Source organism: Trachemys scripta, chromosome 9 (assembly GCF_013100865.1).
Source record: "Trachemys scripta elegans isolate TJP31775 chromosome 9, CAS_Tse_1.0, whole genome shotgun sequence".
NCBI lineage: Eukaryota > Metazoa > Chordata > Testudines > Emydidae > Trachemys > Trachemys scripta.
This window is the reverse complement of record NC_048306.1, coordinates 86,647,908-86,661,543: the sequence shown is the minus strand read 5'-3', so window position 1 is coordinate 86,661,543 and position 13,636 is coordinate 86,647,908. Positions and strand designations below refer to the sequence as shown.

At 42.3% G+C, this 13,636-nt stretch overlaps 1 protein-coding gene across 1 annotated transcript in view; it reads left to right on the top strand.

Annotated features, from left to right (window-relative positions):
* Positions 1 to 3,631: 3,631 nt before the first annotated feature.
* WDR49 (WD repeat domain 49) overlaps positions 3,632 to 13,636 on the top strand; it is a 71,103-nt gene continuing 61,098 nt past the window's right edge. Inside the window, exon 1 of the mRNA XM_034782656.1 lies at positions 3,632 to 3,840. Coding sequence (XP_034638547.1) covers positions 3,682 to 3,840 — 159 coding nt within the window. The 5' untranslated portion in view covers positions 3,632 to 3,681. The remainder of the gene's footprint in view (positions 3,841 to 13,636) is intronic.

Genomic DNA, 13,636 nt, shown 5'->3' with positions numbered 1-13,636 from the left:
GTTATTGCAGCAAACATCATCAGTTTGCATCCACAAAGATTAAATCTAAACCTAATCTATCATGGACACTGTAATTCCACCTCCCTTAAAATTCCCCTCAAAATTTGTTTGCAGTACCTATATTGGTCCCAAGAGAGATTAGAGAGACAAGGTGGGGGAGGTAATATCTTTTTTATTGGACCAACTTCTGTTGGTGAAAGAGACAACCTCCCTCCAAAAACAACAAGGAGTCTGGTAGCACCTTAAAGACTAACAGATTTATTTGGGCATAAGCTTTCGTGAGTAAAAACCTCACTTCTTCGGATGCATAGAGTGAAAGTTACAGATGCAACTTTCACTCTATGCATCCGAAGAAGTGAGGTTTTTACTCACGAAAGCTTATGCCCAAATAAATCTGTTAGTCTTTAAGGTGCTACCAGACTCCTTGTTGTTTTTGGAGGGAGGTTGTCTCTTTCACCAACAGAAGTTGGTCCAATAAAAAAGATATTACCTCCCCCACCTTGTCTCTCTAATCTCTCTTGGGACCAATATAGGTACTGCAAACAAATTTTGAGGGGAATTTTAAGGGAGGTGGAATTACAGTGTCCATGATAGATTAGGTTTAGATTTAATCTTTGTGGATGCAAACTGATGATGTTTGCTGCAATAACCTTTTCTCCCCAACCCAGCTGTGATGGAGTGGGGGCCAGCCTGACATCATCCTTCCCTAGGTGTTCTTCAGGATAGGGTAGATTTACTTTCCACTTGGATCTTTGTAAGAGCCCCTTCCGGGGAAGTGGCCCCAACTACGGTATCAATGTTTCCCATCAGTCTGGCCCCATCTTCCTGTGGGCAATGATTGCTGGTTCTGTTCTCTCCAGCAGAGGGGGTTACAGGTGATTTGCTCTTTTGACCAGCTTACCCTGTGACGGGATTCCAAACTGGCTTCTGCCAGTGAAACTCAAGGAGTTATCAAGCCTTGCATGTTTGTATCTATAGGTTCTGCCATGCTTTTATTTCGGTATATTGTTTTCCCTCTCATTCCCTTTTCCTTAGCAGAAGCTGCTTTCAAATTGGCCATTAGAGGAGGTGTAGGAGGAGCAGACCTCCCTTCCACGTCCAACCACAGCAGCGTGTGATGCCTCTGAGCACCTCCCACTGATGGTGAGTTTTCAGGACCCTACTTTTTTAACATCCCACCTTTTTACTAGGACAGAGCAGAGAGAATATAGTGGAATCCTCTGCCTAAATGTAGGGGCAAAACTGAAAAGGTAAAACAATAGGTGTTGCAAATAAATCCAGCTACATTCTCACAAAATAGAAGAGAAGGTAAGATAGGGTTTACATGATTGCTGGAAGGAAAAGAAAAGTAATAGCTATATTTCCATACACTCAACTAGGGACTTAAAGAAATCCCCATGCCTGGGAGGTGCACTGAAATCAGGCAAAAGTGACTGTAATCTGGCTACCGTGCTCTCTACAGGAAAGAAAGAGGGCACTATGGAGGATTTAAAGGGACACTTCTAGGATAAATTTGACCCTAACTTCAGTTAGGTGAGCGTAATCTTCTCCAAAACTAATGGAAATAGTTCCATTGTTTTGTTTAGTTCCAACAAAGACAATTTTTAATAAACCCAAATGCTCCATCACTAGACCAGATTCTCGGGTAGCATAAATCAGCTACATCTAGTTCTGCAGGTTTAGACCAGCTGAATATCTGCTTCTAATGCATGTAAACTTGAGTGGAAGTGATAAGTGTAGTACAAACTAATGTAATATCATAAAATGAAGTGATATTCTAAATATTAATATATCCTTATTTTCCATGTCCCAGATAAGAGAAATGCACAAAACAGAGTATCAGCAAAGCAAAAGAAATGAGATATTTAAATTTCTTTCTGTTTTAAATGACTAGTTATGGGATTTAGGACCTAGGAAAGGAAATGTCCTTTTAATTATTCATAATTGGTATTTCAAAGGAATATAGTTTCACTCTTCCATCAACCATGTTTGTGCTTTCTTCAACCCTGCCACTTACGGTTGGAACACCCTCCATGAACTAATCAGTAAGAGCCCTACCACTTTCTCCTTCACATCCCTTCTGAAGATCTGTTTTCTGCCTGATGTCTGCAAGAAAACACACAGACTAACACCCACTTGGCAAAAGTCAGTGTAATTACAAACAAACCCATAGCAAATGTATACACGTATATATAAAATGGTGTATATTTGATTTGCTCCTTCTTCCCAACCCTGTATATGTTGCTTGTCTGCTCCATCACCAATCCTGCAAAACATATGCATGAAAGAAACTTTTCTTACCATTCATGGAAAACTGTTGGCAGGGCTGAGGCCTCATATAGTAGACCACCGGCAGTAAGTCTCAGAGCTGAGGTCGACTGACTCAGGTGTGCAGAGCTCACATGATGGGGCTAAAAATATCAGTGTAAACATTTGGGCTCAGGCTGGAACCTGGGCTCTGAAGCCCAGTCAGACCCTAGGCTCCAGTCCAAGCCCAAATTATCTACACTGTTATTTTTAGTCCCATAGTGTGAGCCATGGAAGTCAGTTGACCTGGGGTCTGAGAACTGCTGCCTCTTTTTGGGGGGGGGGGGGCTTGCAGCCTAGACATACCCATAGATTGCACACTCTTTAGGGCAGGGGAACCTGGTCTACCTTTGTGCTTATACAACACCTTGCACATGGGGATCCAATCCTGATATGGGTCTCTGAGCACTACTGTAATATAATTATGATCTAAACCCAAACATAGGATAAAAGGTCAAATCTTGCCCACCCTTTTTGCCAAATTGCATCATTTATTACCTCATGAAACTTCGTTGAAATCAATAAGATTGTGCCTGGCAGTGGGCACAATGAGGATTGGCAAAATTGGACTCCAAATTTGCAGTTGACTGTGATGTAAAAGCTGGTTCACTTAAAACAAATCTTATTTTGTAGTATGCAAAAAAGGTCACTTTTACAGGAGGGTATATTTGATTAAATGATGCCATTGCCATTCCTTTATAGCTATACTGTACTTCTAGTCGTGCTTGCAAATAGCCCTCTTATGCAAACACCTCCATTTTGACCAATAACCAGAGGAGAGAAGGGAGGGAAGCTTAGCTAGCTTTGTATACGTTGCCAGGAAACCTTTGTAAGCACCAAGAACAAGAAAAGTAAAGGACTCTGTACGTTCCTTTAGTTTAAACTCTTTATTCGAGAGTAAAAATAGTTGTAGAGCTTACCAAAGTGTTCTGCAAAAACAATGGAGTTATAATCACATACAATCACAACATTAAATATCACATTATTAATGACAAGGTAAGTAAAATGGATTTTAAATAGCTGACTTTCTAATGCATATTTAGATATCAAATAGAAATGTTTGTACACTTGCTTTCTGTATTAGTTAGTTACAATCAAAGGAAGCCAGGTACATCGTACCTTTAATAAATAGAATGTTGGAGAGTATCTTTAATGGTCTAGTATGTTATGAAATAAAATTCAAAGTCAAGAGTTCAAAATATTTTTATTGTTTTATTTAAATTGATCTTTTCCCTCTTTATATATGTTGTCTCAGAATTTGAGCTATTGGATTTCTACAAAAAAAAAACCCTAAAAGAAAAATATTTTTCTTAAAGGACAAGAACTGAGTCAAATATGACCCTATGTGCCAGAAGATGTTAAAGTGAATCAAGCATGAGCTACCCACATCTTTCACTTAACGACTCCCAGCCCAGTGCTGGGTGTCTGACCTCAGACAGAACAGAAGACACTACAGCAATGAAAAATGTTGCGGAACAACTTGAAAACAGACTAAGTATTTATGATTTAATGAAAATGCAAGAGATTTTTATGGTAAGTGAATTTCCTAATTAAAATATTAATTGAAAGGATTTTGAGTTGCTTATCAAGGAAATATAGAAAGCATTATTAATAATGTTTATATTGTCATATGGTATCAAGAAAAGTGGGTCTGTGTCTGCATAAGGAAATATAGGATGTAGAAACAGACAAAATTCTCTTAGTTGGGTGTGAATCCAAGATTAGGACAAGAAGCGATGGGCTTAAATTGCAGCAAGGGAGGTTTAGGTTGGACATTAGGAAAAGCTTCCTAACTGTCAGGGTGGTTAAACACTGGATAAAATTGCCTAGGGAGGTTGTGGAATCTCTATCATTGGAGATTTTTAAGACCGGGTTAGACAAACACCTGTCAGGAATGGTCTAGATCAGTGCTTCTCAAACTAAGGCCTCCACTTGTTCAGGGAACGCCCCTGGCGGGCTGGTCCGCTTTGTTTACCTGCTATGTCCACAGGTTCGGCCGATCACGGCTCCCACTGGCCGCGGTTCGCCGCTCCAGGACAATGGGGGCTGCGGGAAGGGCGGCCAGCACCTTCCTTGGCCCGCGCTGCTTTCTGCAGCCCCCATTGGCCTGGAGCAGTAAATCGCAGCCAGCCGGAGCTGTGAACCGCGGCCAGTGGGAGCCGCGATCGGCCGAACCTGCGGACGCAGCAGGTAAACAAACCGGCCCAGCCCGCCAGGGGCTTTCCCTACACAAGCGGCGGCCCTAGTTTGACAACCACTGGTCTAGATAATACTTAGTCCTGCCATGAGTGCAGGGGACTGGACTAGATGACCTCTCAAGGTCCCTTCCAGTCTTATGATTCTATGATTAGAAATACTAGTCAAGTGGGGAAAAAAAAAAACAGTAATCAGGAATAAACTCACTGCCTAAAAGTGAGGTGACCAAAGAAAGGTTTATCTTTTTTCTTTCCCAGGAGCAGCTTTAAATAAAACTCCCGTACATATTCAACATGATACAATACAACCCTAGCTTTAGGCAAACAAGGGGCCATTGACCTAGCACTACTCTTCAGGAAGCCATGCTACTTATCTGTGCAGCCATGACTCAGGCAAATACTGCCCACAATTAGAGATAAGCCAAAATCGGAAACTTAGATGATTTTGAACTTCTTCCAGTTTCAGGCAGATTCTGTGGCTCAGACTTAAATTCCTGGATTAGAACCCACCTCGTCTGTTTTGGTGCTGTGTTGGATTTAGGGGAGAAAGGGGCCTGTTGTCTGGTTGAGATGCAGCCAAAATACCACGAGTAAATGGTGGAAATCATATGAAAATACCTGATCTCATGAGATTTCTGCCCATTTGGAGCTGAAATGTCACAAAAACATCTTGTGATTTTTGGGAATCATTTCATTGGAGTCTTAATTTGCTCCTAAATCTGAGACCTGTAGGCCAGGAGTAAATTCTGATGTCAGTTACACCAGTGTAAAATTGGAGTATCTCAACTGACTACAGTGGTCTCAGGATTTACAGTTTCTCCAGATTATGCCTGTGTAAATTAAATCAGAATCTGACCCACTTCCTATCTCTAATCATGACATCTGTTGTTGGAGTGCAGTGGGCAAAACATTTCCATGAAAAATAATGATATTTGCAGTGGCCCAGTTGCTTTGAGACAGCAAGACAGCACTCTTCACTGCTATACAAAGTGCTTGGGCTTGAGGCCCCTGTCCATGTCACACAGCAATAACCCTTTCCCCGAGCTGATTAAGAAGGGGTTCTGACATGCGCTTAAGGGTGTCCCAGTAAATGGTCAGATGCAAAATTATGACAAGGACACGGGGATTTAGGAGGTTGAGTGAAGAGGGACCAAAAAGGGATTTTTTTAGGGGAAAAGGTCCAGAGTTCCAACTTCGATTCAGTGTTTTCCTGTCCTCAGACAGAATAGTTTTTCTTGATGGTAAATATGTTCTCTTGGGTGGGCAGACCTATTAGCAGTTGCCATCAATAATCTCCACAGGAGCTGCATTCATAAAGTAGAGTCTTAGGGCTTGCCAACATGGTGCAGGAAAGTGCTCTACAGGGGTGTGATTTGTAGAGCTCTCTAACTGCCTCATGTAGACCCTGCTGGCATGCTCTTTTCAGTACCTTTTAATGTGCGCCAGCCGGGTCTACATGGACCAGTTAGAGCACTCTACAAATCACACTCCTGTAGAGTGCTTCACTGCATCATGTAGACAAGTTCTTACGTAAAACGTGGGCTGCATCCATGGAGCATTGTAGCGGGACAGTCACCCCGCTCCGGCTCTGAAAGGGTTAAAAGCCAGCTCTGGGAGAGCTGGGGCTGAGAGGCAGCCAATCAGGGCTTGCCAAGCCATTATAAAAGAGGGCAGACCAGAAGGGGTAATTGGGGTCTCTCTAGCTTTGGAGAGAGATGGATCTAGCTGCCTGAAGGAGCAAAGAGTACCTTGGACAGACCAGTGCTGGGGAAGGGGCAGGCTAAGGTGGGGAGCTCAGGCCTGGTGACCTCCCAGGCTGAGGCCTGACAAGAAGGCCTAAGGAGGTACTAGGGTTGCAGGGAGAGGCCGCAGGTCCAAACTCCCTTGCTGATGATGAGTGGCCAATTCAGATTGCAGTTTGCCCCTGAGGAAAGGGGCTAGATGAGGACTAGCAATGGGTCACTGAGGCAAGGTGGGCTTAGGGGATTGGGGTTCCCAAGGGAGGGGAGACCCAGCGTCTCCCAGTGGGGCAACACCCCAAGGTAAGGGGCGCCAGGGACCGGGAAGGACACGGGGCCTGAAGTGCTTATAAGTGGTGAAGATCAGGAGGAAGCAGGCACTGGTAGGAAGACACAGGCCAGCAGGAGACGCTCCGAGGCTGGAACTAAGCTAATTCCCAGACGACCAGCAGGAGGTGCCGTGGCGGTGAGTGCTCGACCTGTTACAAGCAGACACAGAATTAGGAATGGGTGGGCTTGTGCCTTAAGGCACTGGATTGGGATTTGGAGAATCTGGGGTTTATTCTTGGTTCTGAGAGGTTTAATTCATTAAGGTATTCAGATACGATAATTATGAGGGGTGGAGTGGGGGATAACGTGCTCAGATAGATAAAGTGACAAAGTAGCCCAAAGAAGAGAGCCCTATGACACTGCAAAAGGAAAAATACCCATTTTTTTTTTTTGTTTTTGGTTTTTTTGGTACAGTATAATTCTCCTTTCACTTGCAGTGTGTATATCTGGAGTAACTCTGGTGAAGTTGGCAGAGAGATACCAGTGGTTTAAATGAAACTGGTTTAAATGAGAGGAGATTCAGGCCTGATAGCTCTGTAAGAATAGCCAAAATGTTCTAAACCTACTTGAATAGGTCTCTGTGAAATCTAAGCGCTGAAGAAAAAAAAATCTGACCTGAGTTTTACTTACTGTTTATATACTGCTGTGAGTAATGGATGTTTTCAGGTAAACTACTCCTGTGTCCAATTCATTTGCACAGAAATGTTTCCTGTCACTCAATATCTAACTAAGAACTCCACAGGTGATCTGAGTTAGACTTTTTAGAGAGGAAATATGTTTTGCCCACTTCATGAGATTGTAGATTTTGGCACAGCAGAACTTTATTTTATGAAATAGAAGCAATAATACCACCTGAAGATGAAACTGAGGATCAACCTGTTGACCCCTCTTCTGTGTGGAGGTGCTTCTCATGAACATGGAAGCAACACTGATGTAATTTCCTGCCAAGATACAGTATGATAAAAACGGAAGCAGCAGGCATTAGCAGAGAAACACCCAGGGAAGGTACAGCTGAGGCAGAGGAAGCTATTGTAATCACATACTTCATTAGACCCAAATTAAACCACCTGCCTGGCACAATGGAATAATTAGATCTCAAAAGCTCTATCTGACCAATCATCGCTTATTGAGATGTCCAGTATTACGGGTGACCTCACACTAGGGCTTCATTTGAAAGGACGTTGAGCCCAGCAGGACATGCTCAGTGATCGCACTACATGCTTTACAGGGATTAAAAGAACTTGTCTGCTATTGCTCTTCATTTGCCAATTACCAATATCGACACACACAAGAAGATACCACTTTAAATAAACTGTGCATAGCTACCATTTTCCCCCAATGCAGAATATACATTGCACATACAAAATGCAAGACAAAGACAGAGAAGGATCAAGTACAAACATCTTGACAGCTCAGAGAGCTTTTATTTAGTGATTGCAACACAAAATCATTGGTTTTAGCTTCACATGAGATAAAGTTGCCTCTGAGTGTAGTTTTTGCTTTTAAGGCAAAAAAGCATTTGTGGCCTTTGGGTGTTAATGTTCAGGGCAGATGGACTGGATTGCATGTGGATCCCCTTCCTGTCTGTAGCCGTGCTGTGCTAGGCAATAGCTTTACCTCAGGGGTATAATTTTTAGTGCAGGCTTCTTATTTATTTCCAGTTGCTCTGCTTTTGTGGCCTTCAAGACTGCTTAAAATGGATGGCGTTCATTTTGTGCAACATACACCTGCAAACTACCATTTATTTTCATAGCTGCAGTCACTGGGTTTCCTTTTGTGTGTGTTCAGCCTAAGAACGGCAATTTCTATTTCTCTCCAGACTATCAGTCACTGTCCTTTGAGCCTAATTTTGGGAACAAATGGAATGGTGCATCACCTAACATGCTTAAGATACATGGACTTTACTATGGGTATGGTCCAGCTGCAACCAACCATCATTTCTGTTTACCTCCAAGCTATCTGTCACTTTAAATCACATTTCTGGAACACAATTTGTAGAGGGTTGCAATTTGCTGAGTTGCCTTTAGTAAGTCTAATTGTGTAATTTTATATCTCTCTAAAAACATGCTTTAGAACTTTCTGAGAGTCTTGTGAGTGATATGGAAGCAAATTTCAACCAAATTAAATTTTGTTTGATAAATTATACTCTCAAATGCATTCACTCAATTATTAGTACTTCTGGCCACTCATATTCATCAAAATAATTTGTAGGAAACAATTACATAAAAATAAATATGAACAGATTAACCTTTACATTTATATTCTCCTCCCATCTGAATCCCCCAAAATAGTCTCTTGTTTGACTCTCTAGGTCAGCAGTTCTCAAACTGGGGACCACAAAATGAGTCGCAACCCCATTTTAATGGGGTTGCCATAGCCAGCATTAGACTTGCTGGGACCCAGGGCTGAAGCTGAAGCCCGAGCTCCACCCCCACTCAGGGCAGCGGGGCTTGGGCTGCGGCCCTCTCTCCCCTGACACAGGGCATCAGGGCTCAGGCTGGGGCCCCCTCTCCCCCCCACCCAAGGCGGTAGGGCTCGGGCTCCGGTCCTCCCCCTGGGGTCATGTAGTAACTTTGTTGTCGGAAGGGGGTCACGGCGCAATGAAATTTGAGAACCCCTGCTCTAGGTTATCTACAATCTTGCCTTATTGCCTGTTTCCAGTATTACATAGGTTTGTATTGTACATCAATTATTTTTTATACAAAAAGTATAGGATTCAAACCTAGTTTCCACTAAAATCAATTGGAATATTGCTACTGTGGAAACAGGATGAGACTCCAGGTTTCTAATTCATATTAGAATTGCACAAATAGGTGGTGCTAGTAGATTCACCAATAGTTAAGATTGCAAGACACTTTCCATTATAAGACCCTGTTTTCAGTTGCTTATAACTTTGCCAAACTTTAACTGTTGAAGCTGAAATTTCCTATGTACAGGCAACCTTAACTCTGACTTTTCATAATTTTTGAATGCTTGACTTTGCAACCATAATAATGTTCTTCTAACTCCTTTGTGTTTGTGTGTGTGTAATACATATATAAATCTAAAACCAGTGGACTTTGATGGTACTACCTGGAATGTGGATGGGAAGGCCTCTATTTGCTAAATGCCCTTTTGATGGGCTTGGCATTATAGTTTAATGCAGATGAAACTTAAAATGATTTTTGGTATCAATTGTAAAATATTACCACATTGTTGAAGTGACCCTTTTGCCCACAGCAAAAGTCTGTACAAGTCTCAGAATTTTTCAGTAGAGGAAACCCAACTTTTTATTGAATGCAACAGTAATAGTAGCAAAAGGATGATGACTTTGGTTCTATATGTATCTTGAGCTGTTAGAATGGAGTTTGGAAACCCAGTGCTATTTACATCTCTTCATAGATGACATGCCTAGAAACCTTTGACTGACTTCCAATATTCCCATTCAGTTAGGGCTGCCAATTTAATCATACAAGTTAACCCATTTGATGATGTAAAGTAGGACCGCCTCCCGCCGCCCCAAAAAAACCTTTACCATTAATAGGCCCAGGAAATGAGAAAGTTGGAACCTTGTTTTAATTGCTATAATTAACCAAAATATTTTAAAAATTTACCTTACAAATACTGTAAAACTGAGTGTCAGTGCTTTTTCTTAGTAAAAGAGCACCCAGTTTGATTGGCTGTGTTAGTTTAAGAACACCGGTTTTCCAGACTCAGAGTTCCATACCTAGACCACTCAGGCACATTGCTCCCATGTTCATGTCTTAGAATAATAGACTTGCTCAAACTGAGTAATACCTCACTCAACTAGTAGACCTGCTAAACTTGCCCCCCCTCACCCATATGTTGGGAAAAAATACTCTAAATTTCAAAGTTGTTTATGCTTTGCAGGGATCAAACAGGACCCAGATTTTGTTTTGTTTTTTTTCTGGATGTTTTGTGAAACATTTTAATCATTGTTTAATTAAAATCATTACGGAAATTATTAACTAATGGTTTTGATAAATGAAAAATGTCAACCATTGCTGCAATGGTTTTGATAATGTTTTCAATAAAAGTGTGCATTAAAAAGGTTGAGCAAAACAAAACATTTTGGAAGAGTTGCCAATTTTTTGCAAACTTTTTCATTTTTGAAAAATAAAAAGGTAATTTTGCAATATTGGAAAAAAATGTGGATCAGCTCCATTTTCCCCAGATCCTTTACTACTAAAGTCAATGGGAATTTTGCTGTTGACTTTATGGGAAGTAGGATCAGTCCCTAAATGAATAGTGTCATTGCAGCCAATGAAAATCCCATCCTACATGTGTCAATATGCGATGCTCAGATCAAGACGGGCATTGTCATGGCATTTTTTCAAAAATGTCAAACCGCAAATACTTTGATATAAAAACAGTAAGATCACCTGCTGAATGCCTAGCTCAAGTGGTTCATTTCTTTCCCCCACACCCCCCGTGAGAAAAATTACAGCTCTGTTCTTGACAGTGTCAGCAAATCAGTGTAGTATCACAGGATTTATTTCCTATTTTAAAGGAGTTCAGTGAAGTCCAATCAGATACCATCATGTGTGAGACAATTGGAAATGACAGTTGTAGATTGCCAAATATCTTTTTTTTTTTTTTTTTTAATGTAGTGGGCTGTTAGAATTTATAACCGATGTTAACATAAAAATGTAATTGCTGGGATGGATACCTAGGAGAAAGCATGCATTTAATAGAGATCTTTAAGAACACAAGTTATATGCTTTTTTTTATTAAATATGCATGTATGCTCTGCACTGCCATACTTCTAGGTATGTGCGCCATAAAGTTTGTGCCAATGATCCCTCCCAGATTATTATTTAAAAAAAAAAAAGACATTTCTGTACCAGAGAATGACTGTCCCCGGCAGTTCCTAAGGTTTCCCAGCACATTAGCCACATTCTGAACATTAACATCAATAGGTGCTGAAACCCTTGCAGAGAGGAAGAATAGATAGCCTTGTGGTTAAGGCACTGAACTGGGACTCATAAAATCTGGGTTCTTTGCCATAAAAGTCCTGCATAACCTTGGATAAATAACAATCTGTGTGTGCCTCAGTTCCCCATCCAAAATAGGAGCTAACAATGCTTCTTTCCTCCCTCTCTTTAGACTGTAAGGCAGTGATTCCCAAGGTTTTTGCTGCCATGACCCTATTGTAATGAATTATTTCCTCCTGGGACCCCAGACAGTGTGGAGGATGCCATTTTGAATAGCAAAAAGGCATGCTTCACAGCGTGACCTCGCATGCATCATACATGTGAGGTCACGCTATGAGGAGCAAAATGGTGTCCTCCGCACAGTAGAGATTGCCGCCGCCCCATCTGCTGATGGCATGAACCCATTTGGGATTGCAACCCACAGTTTGGGAACCGCTGCTGTAAGTTCTTTTGTGCAAGGGCTGCCTCCTACTGTGTATTTTGTACAATGCTCAGCATGACATGGCCCTGATGTCAGGCAGGGTTTGTAGGCACTGCCACTATAAAATATATTAATAAAACGTCCTTTCCCAGGAATGCATATAGGCAGGATTTTATAGGTGCCATAAAGACAAGACTTTGAGGGCCAATGAGCCTGCTACACTTTTAAATAGACAGCGCTGAATAAAAGTCTTTAACAGGATCAATATCATTGGTAACTTCCATAAAGGTAAATAATTTACAGCAGGGGAAACATTCAGAAACTATGTGGTGTCATCTAACTATACAGCAGCTAGCAATATGACAAAGAACTTGTTTCATCTGGAGAGCTGAAACAGGCTCCTGTATGGACTATACTGCCAGAAGAAGTCAATGAAGCAACTAATGAGAAGAGGATATAGGCCCAAATCTGCAGAAATTTTACATCTGAAGGGTGAGATTCTGTGTTGTGCCTCTAAGGGGGGCAGCACAGAACTTGTAGTCCAGGGGAAGGAGGAGGCTAAGGTGGCTTTAAATCTTCCTGATCTGGGTATGCTCCCTCCGCCCGAGCCGCTTCCTGCAGCTCCCATTGGCCTGGAGCGGCAAACCGCGGTCCCTGGGAGCTGCGATCAGCTGAACCTGCGGACGCGGCAGGTAAACAAACCGGCCCGGCCCGCCAGGGGCTTTCCCTGAACAAGCGGCGACCCTAGTTTGAGAGCCACTGCCCTAGAGGTCTAAGTGACGGCAGCCTGCTCGATGGACTGCAAGGCTACCTGTAATGTCCTCAGTGCTGTGTGCTGCAGCCACACCTGGACACAACCGTCCCATCCCGATCCCCATCCCTGGCATGCCTGTCTAGCTCTCAGCCTGGTTTCTGAAGGGGTCTTCGAGAGGCAGCCTTATAGCTGGCGTCCACAGTGCTTGCACCAGGGGAATCGCCACACAGCTGGCAGCAGCAAATGTATAGATCTATGATTTAGCCATGGTGGCCTGAAGAATGGACTTTAATCTCGAACAGTGCTTTGCAAGTCTTCTTCCTTTGGCAAGAGTCAGTATGGGAGAGTGACACAGACTGACACTTTCCTGAAATAGCCTGACTGAACTTTACTGAGTTAAGTTAAATCTTATTGAATTAGTTTTAATACCTTTAGGGTTCACTGTATTAAAAATGCAATTGGGTATGTGGCACACTTGCCAACTTTCACGTGGTAAATAAGCTCCCTGACTTTCACAATAAGCCCCAAATCAAGCTAATCCCATTTCAAAACAAGGCCAAAACAAGCCAATCACTAAGAACCCCAACACTCTATGTGACTGGATCCCCCCGGCGTGCAGTCTGGGACTGTGATGGGCCCGCTGTGCACCCCTGACTCTTTCTCCCCCTTCCCCCTGCTTGCCGGGAGCCGATTTAAAAAAAAAAAAAAAAAAAAGCAGCAACAAGCTACAAGCCCAAAAAGCTACACAAACTAGCCAACAAGCAACACTCAAGCCAATTAAGCCAAAAACAAGCCCAATTTCTGCATTTTTTTTCGTGGGTTTGGCATGTCTGGCATGTGAATACGCCTTCTCTAGCAGACAGACTAATACAATCTGTGGAACTTCAATGGGCTTTCTGGAACAATACCCAGGAAGTGGATTTCCTAGGAGGTACCAGGGGTAAGGGACATGCAAA